The sequence below is a fragment of the Lingula anatina genome, chromosome 1 (assembly GCF_051362555.1).
Source record: "Lingula anatina isolate TDL-2025a chromosome 1, LinAna3.0, whole genome shotgun sequence".
Taxonomy (NCBI): Eukaryota; Metazoa; Brachiopoda; class Lingulata; order Lingulida; family Lingulidae; genus Lingula; species Lingula anatina.
Genome location: NC_141767.1, coordinates 21,002,657 through 21,018,524, shown reverse-complemented (window position 1 = coordinate 21,018,524; position 15,868 = coordinate 21,002,657). Strand labels below are relative to the sequence as shown.

Sequence of the window (15,868 nt, the reverse complement as noted above, 5' to 3'; positions counted from 1 at the left end):
TTACAGTGAGCAGAAAGCACCCACAGCTATGCCCAACATCAAAGCCATTTTTATGAGATCTTGGAATACTTCAACCTCTTGAAAGTGGATGTTTTAAAATTGTTTCATTAAGCCGAAAACAAGAAATACAAACAATAGGCTAAGGGATGAGACAAGTTAGGCTACAATACTTATAGCAGTAAAAGACGACCGTGTTTACGTCCACAGCGATCGATGTATCTACCCGTAGTCAGTATGAAAAGGTTAGAAATCGAGATCGGAAACTGACAGTAACACGTGCAGACGAAAGCGGACGATAAACGGCTTTAAAACTTGCTTGAATAAACGTAAGTTCATTATTAATTTTATCAAATTTGAGAGCAACGAACTTTCAGGTCGTAACATGCGTCTGCATAGCGCGTTTGATACATTGTAGCAGACGCTTGAAACTTTCGTGGCAACGGGGATTTTTTACGCTCTGCATGCTGGGTAAAAAGGGCAAACTTCCGGTTTTGTTCCATAATCCGGGGTCGTTCCATAATGCGGGGTCTTTGTAGAAAGATTTTCTCTTATTCTTACTAGACTTCATGTGTAATATTGCATTATTGTAGATATGTTTTTGTCCTTACCCAGTCGGCGAATAGCTGTAAAGCTAATGTTTCCTTTCAATTTATACCCGACATGAAATAAAATTTATTGTATTGTATTGTATTGTAGTCTCCCCTAATCTGCAAGGTAGCTGAAGGTCAAGGTCATGTGTTACTCTATAATCTGAATGAAACCGAGACTGGTGCCGGCTTCTAATCAATATATAGAAACAAGAAACAGTTTGGTAGAAAGTAAGTGTAAGGGAACAAGAACTGAATGATGTCTCAATTCGTTCCAGTGCAGCCAGGTGAGATTCAGTCGTAGTTCATGATCATCGTTGTCAGAGGGGGAGGGGGTGGGGGGTTACACCTCTCGATTTGATGAGAAGTCAAAATGAGTTTAAAAAGATAGTACAGTACAGAGTAGTCGCGAATTCCACATGTAGACTACCTTTTCGAAATCTCTAGTGGCATAAAGTGATAAATATGGCTTTTTTAAAAAAATAAATCTTTGAAAAATTTAAAATTCATGCATTGCTATTATGGGCACGAAGTAACGAAGTTTTAGCCTACTTTGGTAACGAAATTTTTAAAATTAAAAATGACAACCTTTTTTTTTTTTATAATATTCGCACGTTATTAGTCCGTGATACCAACAAAAAATTAGACTGCACTAAAGGGATGAGAGTAACGAGATACAAGTTTATTTTACTGACAAATTTTGTTCTCGACCTCAAGTATATTTTTTTCACAATATACCTGGAAACGAAGGTTTTGCATATTACTTTCTATGAGTATGCGGTTTTGCCGTGTGTCGTCTAAAACATTTGACTGTGTGTCGTCTTATACTTTTAACTCTGTTCGCTCTTGCTTATAATGGAGGAAATTAAATTGCGGATTTTGTTAAAAAATAATCGCAAAGGTAAAAAAAAATAATTGCAAAGTTGGTATCAATTCTGTGAGAAAAGGCACTCATGGCCACTATACAATCATTCAACAATCTGTTTACAAAGGTGTACTGTTTTTAGCCAACTCAGTTCATGCCAAAAAGCTCACCCTCCCTGAGGGAGCTATCCCCCAGGCCAATTGGCGTGTTGTGTTGAAAAAATGACTGTACTTATGGCAAAATGAACCCACAATTTCTGACTTCTGATTGACCAATAAATAACAGTTAAAATGCACCAGAATGCAGTATTATACATACAGTTTTGAACACCCCCTCCCCCCTCGGGGGCTTCGCCCCCTCGTGTCTGCTTACTGCCCCCCCTGGCATTTTGCTCAGGCTACGGCCCTGGCAGATATTCTACTTTCATTAAAATGAACTAGATCAATAGGAGAATGTGAGATATGATGCTATGAGCGACAGTAACCAAGGTTTGAAATTAACCTGTTTTTTGTGTGAGAATGTATAAATCTTGTAATTATAATTTTTGTTTTTTTAAGTTGCTATACTGAGGTTCGTTAAGTTCCACAGAAAATTCTTACTCTCACCTTTAAAAAAAAATTAAATTGAACATATATTGAGAAGGAGTGTTTATCTGGAATTTGCCACTGGAAGTGTACATTCTTTCTTTCTCAGAATGCTAATATTCCAAACAATAAGCATAACAATGTAGATACAGTTTAAATAAATTTGCTAAATATGTGAATGTGAAATGAATAGGCAAAGTGAAGGTATTCATTGAATGTGCAATATAAGGAAAAATATTTGATTCCAAGTTTTTTTCATAAGTATACCATTAGAACTTGATTTCCTAGCTTATGGAGAGCAAGATAGGAGGAGGAAATGACAAAAATATATCTATATCCCAGGTCCAGCTACATGTACTGTATAACCTGTACCATGTAACCCCATAAAATTACCTTTTTGACCACTTCTGTAAAATTATCCAGTGTTGTTTATATTTCAGAATGTGGCCCAGTCTGCCTTCCTATCAAGACATTAGAAGACCTTAGTGTATGGCAAAAAGAAGATCACCAGCACTATGTGTCTACTGTCCGATTCACTGGTCAACCACGTCCAGATCGTCCAAGGACACTTATCTGCCATGATATGGCTGGAGGCTATCTCCAGGACAGGTGTGCTGGCATTATGATTTTGTTTTATTCATTTAAAATTTATGAATTATAACATAGTACATAAACGTGATTAATGTTACTACCTTTAGTGTTGCCTTTCTCTATTGGGGAATAGCTGCAAGAAAAGTCATGGATTGACAATCTGTTAACTTAAAAAACTTTAACTGAAACAACTTGTGAGAACAAGTGTATAACTAATGACAGAAAAATATATAACCAATACAGATTTTTTCTTTGTTTTGTTTATGCAGGTTTGTTCAAGGCAGTGATGACTGCAATAGCTATAGGTTTTTCCACTGGCAGTCCATAGATACATTTGTCTACTTTAGCCACTACTTCATCACAATCCCTCCACCAGGCTGGACCAATGCTGCTCACAGGCATGGAGTGCCAATGCTAGGTACACAAAGAGTGTAAAAAAAAGGAAATCCAGTGATATGTTTAGGCAATTCTAGGTGGAGGTGGGGGAGCCTTACCCAAATATTCTAAAATCAATTTATCCAACACTCATGCTATTTCAAAAATTGAGAAAAGTTTATACTGTGAGTCTCAAAGAAGCTTAGTGCATATTGCATCAAGATTTTTCAGGAATACGGTTAATAATTAATGATATTCATTCATGGTAATTGTTAATTGCATTTTTATCCTAAAAAATTCTTGCAAATATTCATCTTTATGTTCAGAGATCAACTCTTAGTATTTACTGTAATTTTTTTCAAGGATACAGCATCTACACAATATGGTTTTCTTTTTCTATCCAGGTACTTTGATAACAGAATGGGATGACGGAGCCTCCAGGTGTAGGAGCTTCCTTAGTTCAGAGAAGGCATACATGGATTTAGTAAAGAGGATGGTGGAAATAGCTACATTTTGCAACTTTGATGGCTGGCTTGTCAATATTGAAAATGAGATTAAGGTTTGCTCAAATTTATTGTTAGTCTTTGAATGGGAATATGAAATGTTAGGTTATTGAGATGAAATATACACCTGGATAAATAAAGCTGGTGTTTCAAAATAGCAAAGACCTATTTTTACCACCTTTTTATTTATGAGGTACTTGTATAAAGTTCTACACCATTAGAACTAGTTTAAATAGAAATGTGCCAGTTCAAGGCAAGTGACAAGTAGATTTAGAGTCTGACATAAAACACAAAGTTGATTACTTGCCAGCTTAGGTCTATTTTTAGCAGTTGTATTAGACTAGTTTTACCATAAACAGATTTTCATCTGCGACATGTCATTTTGATCCACACTAAAAGTTTCTTGAGTGATTAGTTGGTCAAAAGTAGAAGGTGCAGAGTGATCATACAAGTTGCTTAATTTCTAGAAAGATGAGGTGGGCCACCTGATTGAGTTTGTTCGACAGCTTACCAAAGCCATGCATGATGTCAATCCACACTCACAGGTTATTTGGTATGATAGTGTTATCACTAGTGGAAAGCTCAAGTGGCAAGATGAGCTCAATGAGAACAACAGGTAGGATTTTTTTCCTTGTGATTTTTTTATATTTCTTGGTGCAGAAATTATGGACATTAGATATATATTTGGAGTTTTAAATTTATTTTGATTTTTTTAAACTTTAAAGTGTTGCTTTTTGTTCATAGTTTAAGAATTGTTATGTATAAAAAGGCCCTGAGGAAAAAATTAACCATGGGATAAGTCTATGGATATTGTGGTTTTTGCTGTCAATTACTGTTGAAAATCATGAACATCAATGAATTTTTTTTATTAAATTCAAGTTCGGTCTTTTATAGTGCAGCTTTATTAATGTATGCAAGGTAACTGTAATGTCTTGCATTTCAGTGCTTTTTTTGATGTTTGTGATGGGATATTTCTCAACTATACTTGGACAGAAGAGAAGCTCAGTAATTCTTTTGCCAGAGCTGTTGCCAAGCAGAGGCCTCATGATGTGTATGTTGGTGTGGATGTGTTTGGCAGGAATTGTTTTGGAGGAGGAGGTTTCAATACCAAAGAGGTATTTTAAGATGATGGTTAATTTACTGAGACTAATCATCACAATACTGTGGTAGTTATCAATTTAAAGGGGAGAAATGCATGTACTGGACTTTTAGTGTATTTTTATTTTTCTTATATTATTGAGATAAAAAAATCTATAGATAGTCCTATGTTCTCTCTCTTTCTCTGTCTCTCATTTTTTTCTTTCTTGGCATAGAATCAATAATAAATTTATTAAAGTTTAAAACACAGGGATCTCACAAACACTAGAAGACCTCAGACATAAAAATAAAATTTATTTGCATCATTTGAATATTAATGTGTAACTGAAATTTCGATTGTAAGTTACAACAATGAATTGTGTTTTCTTGTTTCCATATAACTTTTAATAAGCAGTTACTCTTATTTCTTTTCAGTATACTGAATTTTCGTTTCCTTTCCTCTTTTCAAGGCTGTCACTGTGGCCAGGAGACAGGGTCTGTCTGTTGCCATATTTGCTCAGGGTTGGGTCTATGAGAAACTGGGCAAGGAGGAGTTTACAGAAAACGACAATAAGTTAGTATTTTGTCATTTTTGTATTTGTAAACTGATCCATCCACTATATTGATAGAAAATGTCTAGCTTGCAAGCCATCTTCAACTATATTATATTCAATTTGCCCACTGTAGCTATTTCCATTCATTGACAAGCACTAGCAAAACATTTATGATTTTAGCCATTTTTGACTGATGCTGACTTTCAAATAGAATTAACAAGTGGACTGCATACTGAAAAAATACAAGGATTTCCAGTGCATAAGTGCTGAGGAATTCTTCTTCAGTTTAAGAACTTGATATAACAAAATTTTTATCCTTTAGGTTCTGGAGTTTCCTTCATGAACATTGCGCCATCCATCCTGTTGTTAGAGACTTACCGTTTGCTACCTCATTCTGCCACGGTTTTGGAAACAGTTTCTTTCAGTGGGGACAGGTATGTAGTATAATATTTCATTTAGGCATGTGTGTGTCTGCTTTATCTTATTTAGGGTTTAAGCTGGATTTCTTAACTCATAAAAACATTCTACTTGGGAGTGAAGTGTTAGTGAACTGTAAGTAGACTAATTTTTTGTAAATCTTTGTTTGTCCTCGTTCTAAAGATGATATGACATTGTATATTTTTTAAACAAAGAGTTTTTTAGGCTATTAATTATGTTAATATATCCTAACACATTTTATGCTATTTGTTTATCCATTGTTTTAAAGTTGATTTATGTTGAAATTCTTATAAATGTCATGTGACTTTTGTCATTTAGAAAATATCCCCCACTCCGTGGCATAACCTCAGTCTACAGCGTCCCCAGCCCACATTCACCAATGATCAGTTTACTCAAGAACGGAAACAACAGCACATGAGCCTCTGTACAGAGGCTGCCTACAATGGAGGGTCTTGCCTCAAGCTCACTGGCATGCTGCCTGCAGATGGGTCAAACATTATCTTCAGGTGTGTGTGTTAACTGTTAACTTGTAATTCAGTGTGGAAGTAGGTCCTGAAACTGGGCAAGAATGACACAGAAAATGTGGAATGAAAAGATTAAGAATTTCATAACCTTTTTGTATGTTATTTTTTGCTTTTATTTCTTTTAAGTAAGGTTAACCTCATTGTACTTTAGTTGCACATACTTTTTAAAATTCCAAACTTATTTCAATGGGTCGCTTTGCTGGTTTTTTTGAGAATTCTTGATAGATTTGATCTTGGACATGTTTCCATCGGAATTTATTCTTGGTTGATGATAATATCTACATGCCTGGAAATGGTCATTTGTGGACTTAAAAGTTGTAAAGTACTTTTCATTCACTTTATTACATATTAATATATATTACTTATTAAGACAATAGCTGAATAATTATTTTTAAAAATTCTGATTACAGTTTTCTCTTGCAGATTATTTGCTGCAGAAGTTGCTATTGAAAGCAGTCTGGTGATAACATATACAGTGAAGGCTATCCCAGGTATGTCCCCCAATGCATTCCTCAAGTTGACAGTGGTGAAGGATGGTAAAACAAAGCATGTTAACTTTGGGAATAAGAAGGAGGAATCAGTGAATATATCACTAGGAGAAGGAGACCAAAGTGTTGGAAATACTAGTGAGATGACTGACATGGTCAATAAAGAATGTCTGCAGGGGGAAGAAATACCAAATTGGCACAGAATGGCTCAGTCACAGAACCAGTGTGGATGGGAGACAAGGTGAGGGTGGAATATTTGTAAAATTTTGTCTTGGTTATAATTTTTAAACTTCTCCAGTTAAAGAATTGGAAAATAGTAGTGATAATATTGAAAAGTTAAGAAGGAAACCCTATTCTGAAAAGTCACATTATTTTTACTATATTGTTGCTATAGTAAAGAAGCACTTTTTGCCATAAAATCTCTGCAGATTAGAAGAGCAGCAAAAGATTTCAAGTCTCAACATTTACTCACTCAGAGTCATGTAGCATGAAATTATAAATATAAGAGTTCAGTGCATGATCTTTAAATATACTGAATTTTAGGGTTTTCAAACTTGAAGAGTCAGAGCTGTTTAGTGGTGGAGTTATAACAGAAATATCTCTTGGGATGTGTGCAAAACAATCCTCTACACTACCAACAGAAGCAGGCATCTTTCTGGGACAGATACAGGTAACTGTTGTTATCATTTTACATGGTTATGATCTATTGAGCCACAGTGAACGAATTGCTAGTGTGAAACAGTCAGTGTATCTGGTTTTACTGCAAGTGTCAGTACTATTCCTCTATGCCCAAGTTCACCTTATTCAGCCTTTCAAAATGCTAACTATTGTAAACATGTTGAGTAATTTTTCAAAATGTTTAAAATGCACTGCTATAGCAGATTTCTAAAAATCTCCTTTCAGGAATTGAATTTGAAGGTTTTCTTTTAAGCAATGGTGAAATATTTTTTGGTGGTGTTTGTCAGACATGGTTATCAATCTCAAATTTTTCTCCATTTTAAAATTCATATAATTCATATACATGTATTGTATTAAGTTTGCAAAACACAATTTCAGTTAAATTAGTGTTTTTAACACTGCTGTGCTCTAGTGTTCTGTCTCAAAGTAGTAGAAATATTGGTATTGGGTATTATTAAATATATCTATAGCAATGTAAGGATTTTTTCTCTTTTCTTAGCAAAAAAATACTTTTTTAAAAAATTTTACCAGTAGGCCAGAAACATAGCTTAAGTAAATTAATTGAATCATGTACGTTAATTTCTCAGCTGTCTTTTTAAAAATTTGACAATTGTTGTTTGTCCCATTTTCAGATATTACAGCAGAAAGATCTTGATGAGATAGAAAGCACAACCTTGTTACATACCAAAAACATCTCTCTCCAACCATTCCATTCAAACCAGAGTCAGAACCTGAGTGAACCAAAGAAGTTGAAGTCCATTCCAGACGATAGTCAGCTACTGACTGTTAAGTTAGACTGGGATAACCAGAACCTGAACATAGAGTACAGCTTTGTGTGGTTGGTTTACACAGAATATCCAACATTAAGGAAAAATTATTTTTTGCTGGGACAAACTCCTGGTCAAACATTTATGATTGATCAGCTACCCATTCCAAATGAAATCTGTGATAAATTTTATTTAATTGTTCAACACATGAGAAAAGGTGACATTTTTCAGCCCCTTACTAGCGCTCAAGAACCTGAAAAACATGAAGTCGCATCTCTCGCATAATAGGTGCATGACTGCTCTTGCTTTGTTATATATATATATTAGGTATAAAGTTTGAAGTGTGTGATTAGATGCTTGCAAGGGTGGCTTTTTGCTCATGTTGAGAGTAGAGAGAAATTAAAGATTGAAAAGTCAATATTCATAAATTTTAGCATGGCATGAGATTCATAATTGGCATATTTTGTAATATAATTATTATCATGGTACTCAAGAATGAAAATGTATCGAGTCAAACAACACACAAAATTTGTGATAAACCATTTTATTATTTTTTTTATATTTATATATGCACAATACACTGCAATAGTTCTTGGTGGTAAATACTGTGGACAGGCACAGTCAAATCAAAACAGTGACACAAATTGACAAAATGGGGTGCTTTCCCTCTGGTTGAGATACAAGTTTCCAATTTTCCAACCTGGTTTAAGTGTGAAGATATACTGTTTTTGCTGATTTATAAAAATTCTTTTTATATTATCCATTTGTCATCATGGGACAAGGTTTTCTTAAGACTTTCTTAGACTTTATTTTTTTACAGCTCAGCCCCCCCCCCCCCCCTCACTGAAAAACTATTTTCACATTTATGATCATTTCCAAATTTAGAATTATTTTGTATGTATGTTAGAGTTGAACTCCATTTTTACTGGAAAAAAAGTAAAAATAAACACAGAACAAAATGCACAGAGAAAATTTATCATCATTCTCAATGCTAAGTAATTATGTGTATCAGTTGTTTTACTGCTTTACTCTTGTTGCAAGCATAATTAGGTGAAAAATTGGCAACAAGGCCATTTAATTTGCTATAACATCTTTGGATTAAACTACTTCCAAAGGAGACTTATATTAATAATAAGCAGAATCAATAGTGTTGCCATCTCTGAGATGAACAAATTTAGGTTAAATCAAAACATTGACACAGTTATGCTTAAATTTGTTCAGACCAAGGTTTCATTGGTAATACTCACTAAAATTGTATCCTTTATATCTTATGTGATTGATTGATTGATGGTTGACGAGTAGTTGTTCAAACTTTTGCAATTCTAGTCTTCATAAAATTTCTATCTATACACAAACATCTAAAATAACTCCACTGACTATTTCGCTGAAGTAAACAATCAAATACATGACTCTATAAAAGTGAAAGTACTTTGAATAACAGAAGGTTCAGACAATAAACAATTTTAAAATGGCATTCACAAATATTTATATCTAACAATGTTCCATTGTAAAATAATAATCTTTGCAAAAATATGGTTAACATCACTGCAGTTAAAATGTCTTTTTAAAAGAATTTGAATACATAGTCTCTTACACATGCAAATTGGAGAAAGGCAAAAGATAATATATGGCACAATAATACACTTGCATATGAACAAAACCCACCAAGATATTTAAATGTATGTCCTTGTATATAAACGGGATCTGAAAAAAGCATCCTGCTGGATGGCATTTGAATAAAGCAAGGTTATCATTAAAATTATTATTGAATCATTAATATGATACCTGAATTAACCCTTCTTACACACTAGGAGAATGTTATTTACAGTAAGTTAACTGAATTTTATGGTAAAATATGTGCACATCTGTGTATCTTATAAATTACAGAATAAATCTTAATATTGATGGATTGAAAAAAAAAAAAAAGATCTTGAATAGATTTTGAAAATGTACCAATTGATGTTAATTTTCTCAAGAAATTTATTTTAGGTACAGGTACAGGAATTAACAATTGGCAAAATTTAAGTGAAAATTCCATTTCTTTGCTATATAAGTGTTTATGCATCACCAATAACCCCTTTTAACATGTTATAATACGTACTATAAGTCAGATATCCATCTATATATATATATATATATATATATATATATATATATATTCAGTTAGTCTGGTTATTTTGTCCATACTGGGAAAAATTACCTATTTTTCCAAATACTCCAGTCTATAAACTATCACTTATGCAATTTTGGTGACTTCCTGCAGTCTTCACGAGAATGCAATGTCAAAAATGACAAATGTATGTAAATGTTCTGAACTGGAACATCTAACATTTTTGTCCACACTTGTTTTAAACAGACTTACACAAACAATGTTCTTATAAGCTTCATCTTTATACGATAGTTGCTGTCATAACTTTAAACTCTACAGCATGTTCCTATCAACCCCCTGACAACTTTTCTCACTTGTCCAGTTTGTCAACTTTGTCAAATAAAACAATTTATCTGTCCCAGGTTTCGATTCGCATTAAAATAGATGAGCCTCCTTAGACACCATTTTATCCTAGCCTGGTGTGAGAGTACACAAATTTATATGACTTGAACGATCAGCTTAAAAGCTTCTTAATAGTAAACAAAATTAAACCAAACAAAACTAACTTGTTTCTCAATGATATATCCAAAATTTGTAGTTGTGGATAGGATAAGGGGGAAGAAAATCAACTTTTTAACTTAGTACCATCACTAGCTGAAAATTGAAAAACAATTGTCTCATTTCTTAACAACTTTCAGTCTGTAAATATAATCAAATGAAAATTTGTCTTATTTCATCACTGTCAGCATATCAAAACTTAGGTTAATGTTATCCAGTATTCTGGATATATTTGGACAGCAGAGAAGATCACAAACACTGATGGATTTGAAACACTATCAACAACTGAATCGAATGTCTCTGCTGAACCTGGCCTCACTGGTGGAGACCTCATCCAAGCACTACCTTTCATGTACTCTCCTGTCAGCACACGGCATTTTATCATGTGCTTCTTGCCTGAAGGATATGAAGCCCGACATACTTGACTGCATTTCTCTGCACTGACTGAGAAATAAACACCATTTCCTGAAATAAATAAAAAATTCAAAGGAAAATACTAGTGTAGATTTAGTTTTTAGTTGTGAAAATTCACTATGTTGCTGTTGACAGTTTGTTGCTGCATGGACCCATAATACAAATGCACAATGGGTAGTCAGTACTATACCCTTCCGTAACATGACTAGTATTAGTTTTAAATTTTAATACTATCCTTTGGAAGATGAATTTTATAAAAAATTAATAAATACACTGGAGAAATGATAATATTCTTTATAAAAGATTGATAGAATATTGATAGATCCAGACTTTATTAATTACCAAGATGTCCCATGTGAGAGTTGTAATAAGGACAAACACCATATTTGCTGATAGAGTCCATTTTACATGTATGTTCTGTCGTCCCATACCACAATTCACTTTCTATTATGCTGCCCTGGGAGCAATTTTCTCTCATACTCTTTTTCTTAGCCATGAATCTTTGGAACAATTCCGAGTTTTGTATGCGGTAAATCTGTATAATGGAAGTTAAAAATAACTTAGCAAAAATAATCTATTTTATAGATTTAAAAAAGGTGTTTGTTTTAGGCCCTCCCCATACTGCCTGGATAGCACAGGTGTACCTGTGTAACATGAAAATCTCAATGTCAAAATTTCATTATGAAAACCTGATTCTCCCCATGAAATTTTGACTCCCCCCCCCCCCCCCCCCCCCCCCCACACACACACACACACACAAAACTTCATAAAGCTTTTATTTGTTTATCTTGTTTGATTTGACAATTTCAGTAATTTGATTTAGGGATTCTATCATTTTTTATGCTGTGCCTAACCTTAACCGCACCCTTAACCCTAACCCTAACACAAACCCTTATAACCCAAATAACAAATATTAGATGGCTTTTTCATAGGGAGTCATTGGTTGGTAAAATACACATTTTGAGTGTGGTATGACAACTAAATGTTGTTTTTCAAGAACATTTTTAGAGTAAACTTGCATTTATATTTTTTCTATTAACATTGAAAATTCAAGCCATTATGATGAAAAATATGGATAATATAACATTTTTAGTAAAGCCCATGGTTTTCAGTGTCATTCCGCAGAATTAATTGGAATTTATTGGAATCTCCTGGTAATGACTTGACCAACTTTTGTGAACAGTAAAGTTCAAAATCAATATTTTCTTTGATATACTCATCTGAATAGATGTACGGCATTACAAAATACAATTTTTGACAAGCTGAACATTTTAAATTTTAATGAACTACAGATTTGGATTTCTTTAATAAAAGACTGTAAATTCCTTTTTGAAAAAGCTGACATTATTAAAATTATCATCCATTTGGCATTTTTACTAGCAAAGGAAAACAAACTGAAGGATCAACAACTGTCGTAGGAGAATCACTGATCATAATTGAAAACCTTCCTAGGTGAATCTGCCATTGTACTGACTCGCGGCCTCCCCTGTGACATTTCCTGAACAAAGATTTTGAAAAAAGTTACCACATTATTTAGAGTGATCCCAAGTTTTGGCCAGGTTAAGGTGTACCTAGTTTATTGGCTATTCTTCATCTGAAGCAAATTATATGAGTTAACTTCACAGTGTCCATCTAATCAAAAGATTGCAAACGGTCAAGCATTTTCTTTTTAATAAGAAATTTGATTATAATTTTTTCTGGCAAAATTCAACAACACCATTTGTCAAATAGGGGATGCTTGCATGATCCATTTTACTGATGTTATTTGATAATTATTAATATCTTAAATATAGACATCATGAAATATATTCTAAAAAAGAAATATATATATATAAATAGTACTTTCTTTTGATGCAGAGATTTTGCTCATTTTACTTTTCACCTGTAAATTTACCACTAAGCATAATTCCAATAACATTTTTAAAGATAGGTCATGATGCATGCATCTATTTATTACCCTTTTCCCTACCTTCATATTGCTCAACTTGAAATTTCCCAATGAAATACTTCCTGCTACTCTCTTGAAATCTGGATCCTTAGGCTTTAACTCAATGATATCCACAACTTTGCCTGGAGGTATTGGACTCCAGTGAGAAGGAAGGTCAAAAGTGTTTGAGGGCTGGCTGGGTTTCTCATGTTTGTTTTGCTGGTGGTCAACTAACAAAAAAAATTATGTGTGTGTGAACTTTTGCATCATACATAAAAGTTAGAAGAGGAAATAACAATTAACTATTAATGAAGTTAATGATACCACACAACCTTACATATATCTTGTGTTAGTCACAATATCAGCTACTAAATGCCCATTTGGATTTTGTTCTCACAATGACTGACAAAGGTATGGCTTACTTCTCTACTTGACAACCATCTTCAATGGTTGATATATGCCATAAGACTGCACATATTTATAATGAATCGGATATGAACATGTATGAGTATGTGAGATCACAATGAGGTGTACATAGTACATTTTAGCATACCTGGTGGTTGCTGAACTTCATCTTGCTCTTCCTCAATTCCCTTGGCCTTAAGTTCTTCCTGAACTCTCTGAAGGTACCCGGGGTCTGGATACCCAAATCTATAGATGATTGAGATATATATCAGATATTTATCAAAATATATGCATGTACATGTATCAAACTAGAATACATATAAGCCAACTCCTGAGTCCTGATCAGTATCACTTACAAAGTAAATTAACCACAGCAGGTTTTAAAAATAAAAGCAAATATGATAGATATGAAAGGAAATATACTATATTATATAATCTTTTGTGGCAATAAATTACTGTTAGCAAGTAGTTATAAGTATTTCACATATAAGCTTATATTGTACATGTAAAATATTATGAGTGAAAATTTACTGTTTATGTTTTAGAACATATACTACTGTACAACATGAACGTCCAAACATTTGACCTGATCTTAATCATGAACCCTGTGTAAGCTTAAGAATGCTCCTCGTAGCATTGCTGATAACATTTTGGGATAACATGATTGGGTGATTTCTCTTACATTCTAGAAATCGGGGCAAATTGTGTCAAGTATGGAAAATGTCATGTAATCTTAAATCATACTTTGTAGGTCCGCCATACTGGCTAGTCTTATGGTGGATATCATTCCATATTATCTGCCCTTCTTTGCCAGTGGTAGTGGACCTTCCAATGGTAAACACCACTTTGTTATCAAATGCCTTGCGCAGCAGTCTTAGTACCTTCCTCCCTTCTGTTGAATCTGGCAGGTAAGCCACATGTGTGGTACCTCTATATAAAGTGCCTGGATGAGGGTGATCTTCCTAAAACAATACATGTATCTTTTAGGCAAAAGTTCATTGGACCAAAATATTATATTTTCTAATGCAAGAAGTATTACATATTTTAATGACATATTCACTAGTATATAATTCTAGCACTATTATTTGTCAATTTAATAAATTTCTGAAAAAAAAATGAAAAAAAAAAAGAAAAAATGAGTATTTACCCCCTGTATTCCTACCCTAAAAGAATAAGTTATCTCTATTGTGCCATAGCCTTCATGTCCTGGCAGGCTAGAACGAAAAGTTCTGTAAGTCATGTTCCCAGGTGGCTGGTTACCCTTTATCACTCCATAAATGGCTCCACAGGTTGGGCAGACAGGTTTACTCAGCTTAAATGCCTTGTCAATGCAGCTGGTGCAAAAGACATGGCCACATTTCTCAAGGCGCTTTGGGTTGACCATTGCATCCATACAAATGGCGCAAGCATCTACATTTGTTCCCTCAAAACTTTCATGATCTTGACCTCCAGGTATGGTTTTACTGGCTATGTTAGCTGCTAGATATCCGTTGCCCTTCCAGTCTGGGGCACCAATCTTGACAAATTTCTTTGTGATCAAATGAGTTATGTCAGGAGCAATGTTAACCAGGTGGATTTCTTGAAGAGTGCTGTGCTGCTTGAGTTCTCTATCAAAATCCAAAACAGCTTCAAGCAGTGCCTGTGCCACTGTCCCCTTGGGAGCTCCAAAAATCCCTGTAATTTGTGACAAAATTATTTCCATATGAAAAGTATATGTATGACATTATATATAACCCCATAGAGCCTGACAGCATCTGACCTAGAAAGTGCCCTTGGTCCTGAGCCATCTACCCGGATGCACTCAATTTTACAGGTGGCCTCATTTAATCAATGATAATGTATTCACTTGTCTAGAAAACACCTAAGAACTGTACATTTTTAAAAAGCCAAGAATGTAAGCTTTAAAATCATATCAGTTTTATTTACATTTGTTGACTCAGGTAGAAATAGCAGGAGTTTAAATATGAGACTTGCACCCCATTGCCATAGATTTTTAGATCGATCTATCCCTGTGGGGAGTCTCACTAGATTACTGTCAGCTTGACCGGCTTAAGCGTCTGTCCCGCCTACTAAAAGCTGGAAGGGGGTAATTAACTATGGTGCCCGCTCGGCTGACTGCAATTTAGCGTAAACCCCCAGGGAGTTAGGTCGATCTAAATCTTAATCTTTAGATCGATCTAAATCTCTGGGAAAGCACCCTTGCTTTTCTCGAAGAGAATTAAAAAACAAAACCTTAATTTCAGCATGCACATTCTTTTTCACTTTACCAAATAATTTGTTGAAATTTTCTCATAAACATCCAAAATATGTTTGAAACAATGTCAGAAAATTCCATAAAGATATCTTATTTAGTTTTTGAGTTATAATAAATTTCCTGGGAGGCGTACTGTACCTAAAAACCTGTATCACATCAGAGTTGCACAATATACAGGCAGGCTAGCTGA

General features: G+C 34.1%; 2 protein-coding genes across 8 annotated transcripts in view; one reads left to right on the top strand and one right to left on the bottom strand.

Annotated features, from left to right (window-relative positions):
* Positions 1-702: 702 nt before the first annotated feature.
* LOC106168750 (cytosolic endo-beta-N-acetylglucosaminidase) overlaps positions 703-15,868 on the top strand; it is a 33,681-nt gene continuing 18,515 nt past the window's right edge. The window contains exons 1-12 of one of the 4 annotated variants that reach the window (XM_087002560.1): positions 703-818; positions 2,477-2,645; positions 2,897-3,045; positions 3,407-3,471; positions 3,973-4,121; positions 4,449-4,620; positions 5,053-5,156; positions 5,459-5,570; positions 5,893-6,080; positions 6,522-6,827; positions 7,130-7,256; positions 7,897-9,790. In XM_087002560.1, the coding sequence (XP_086858686.1) occupies positions 755-818; positions 2,477-2,645; positions 2,897-3,045; positions 3,407-3,471; positions 3,973-4,121; positions 4,449-4,620; positions 5,053-5,156; positions 5,459-5,570; positions 5,893-6,080; positions 6,522-6,827; positions 7,130-7,256; positions 7,897-8,316 (2,025 nt within the window). In that variant the 5' untranslated portion in view covers positions 703-754 and the 3' untranslated portion in view covers positions 8,317-9,790. Of the gene's footprint in view, positions 875-2,476; positions 2,646-2,896; positions 3,046-3,406; positions 3,562-3,972; positions 4,122-4,448; positions 4,621-5,052; positions 5,157-5,458; positions 5,571-5,892; positions 6,081-6,521; positions 6,828-7,129; positions 7,257-7,896; positions 9,791-15,868 lie in introns of those variants that run through there. The other 3 variants (XM_087002558.1, XM_087002559.1, XM_087002561.1) reach the window with 3 other exon arrangements.
* LOC106168751 (protein mono-ADP-ribosyltransferase PARP15-like) overlaps positions 8,991-15,868 on the bottom strand; it is a 43,346-nt gene continuing 36,468 nt past the window's right edge. For 2 of the 4 annotated variants that reach the window (XM_087002554.1, XM_087002555.1), the window contains exons 5-10: positions 14,572-15,098; positions 14,169-14,386; positions 13,573-13,670; positions 13,062-13,249; positions 11,435-11,627; positions 8,991-11,143 (exon numbers count right to left, since the gene is read on the bottom strand). In XM_087002554.1, the coding sequence (XP_086858680.1) occupies positions 10,878-11,143; positions 11,435-11,627; positions 13,062-13,249; positions 13,573-13,670; positions 14,169-14,386; positions 14,572-15,098 (1,490 nt within the window). In that variant the 3' untranslated portion in view covers positions 8,991-10,877. The remainder of the gene's footprint in view (positions 11,144-11,434; positions 11,628-13,061; positions 13,250-13,572; positions 13,671-14,168; positions 14,387-14,571; positions 15,099-15,868) is intronic. The other 2 variants (XM_087002556.1, XM_087002557.1) reach the window with 2 other exon arrangements.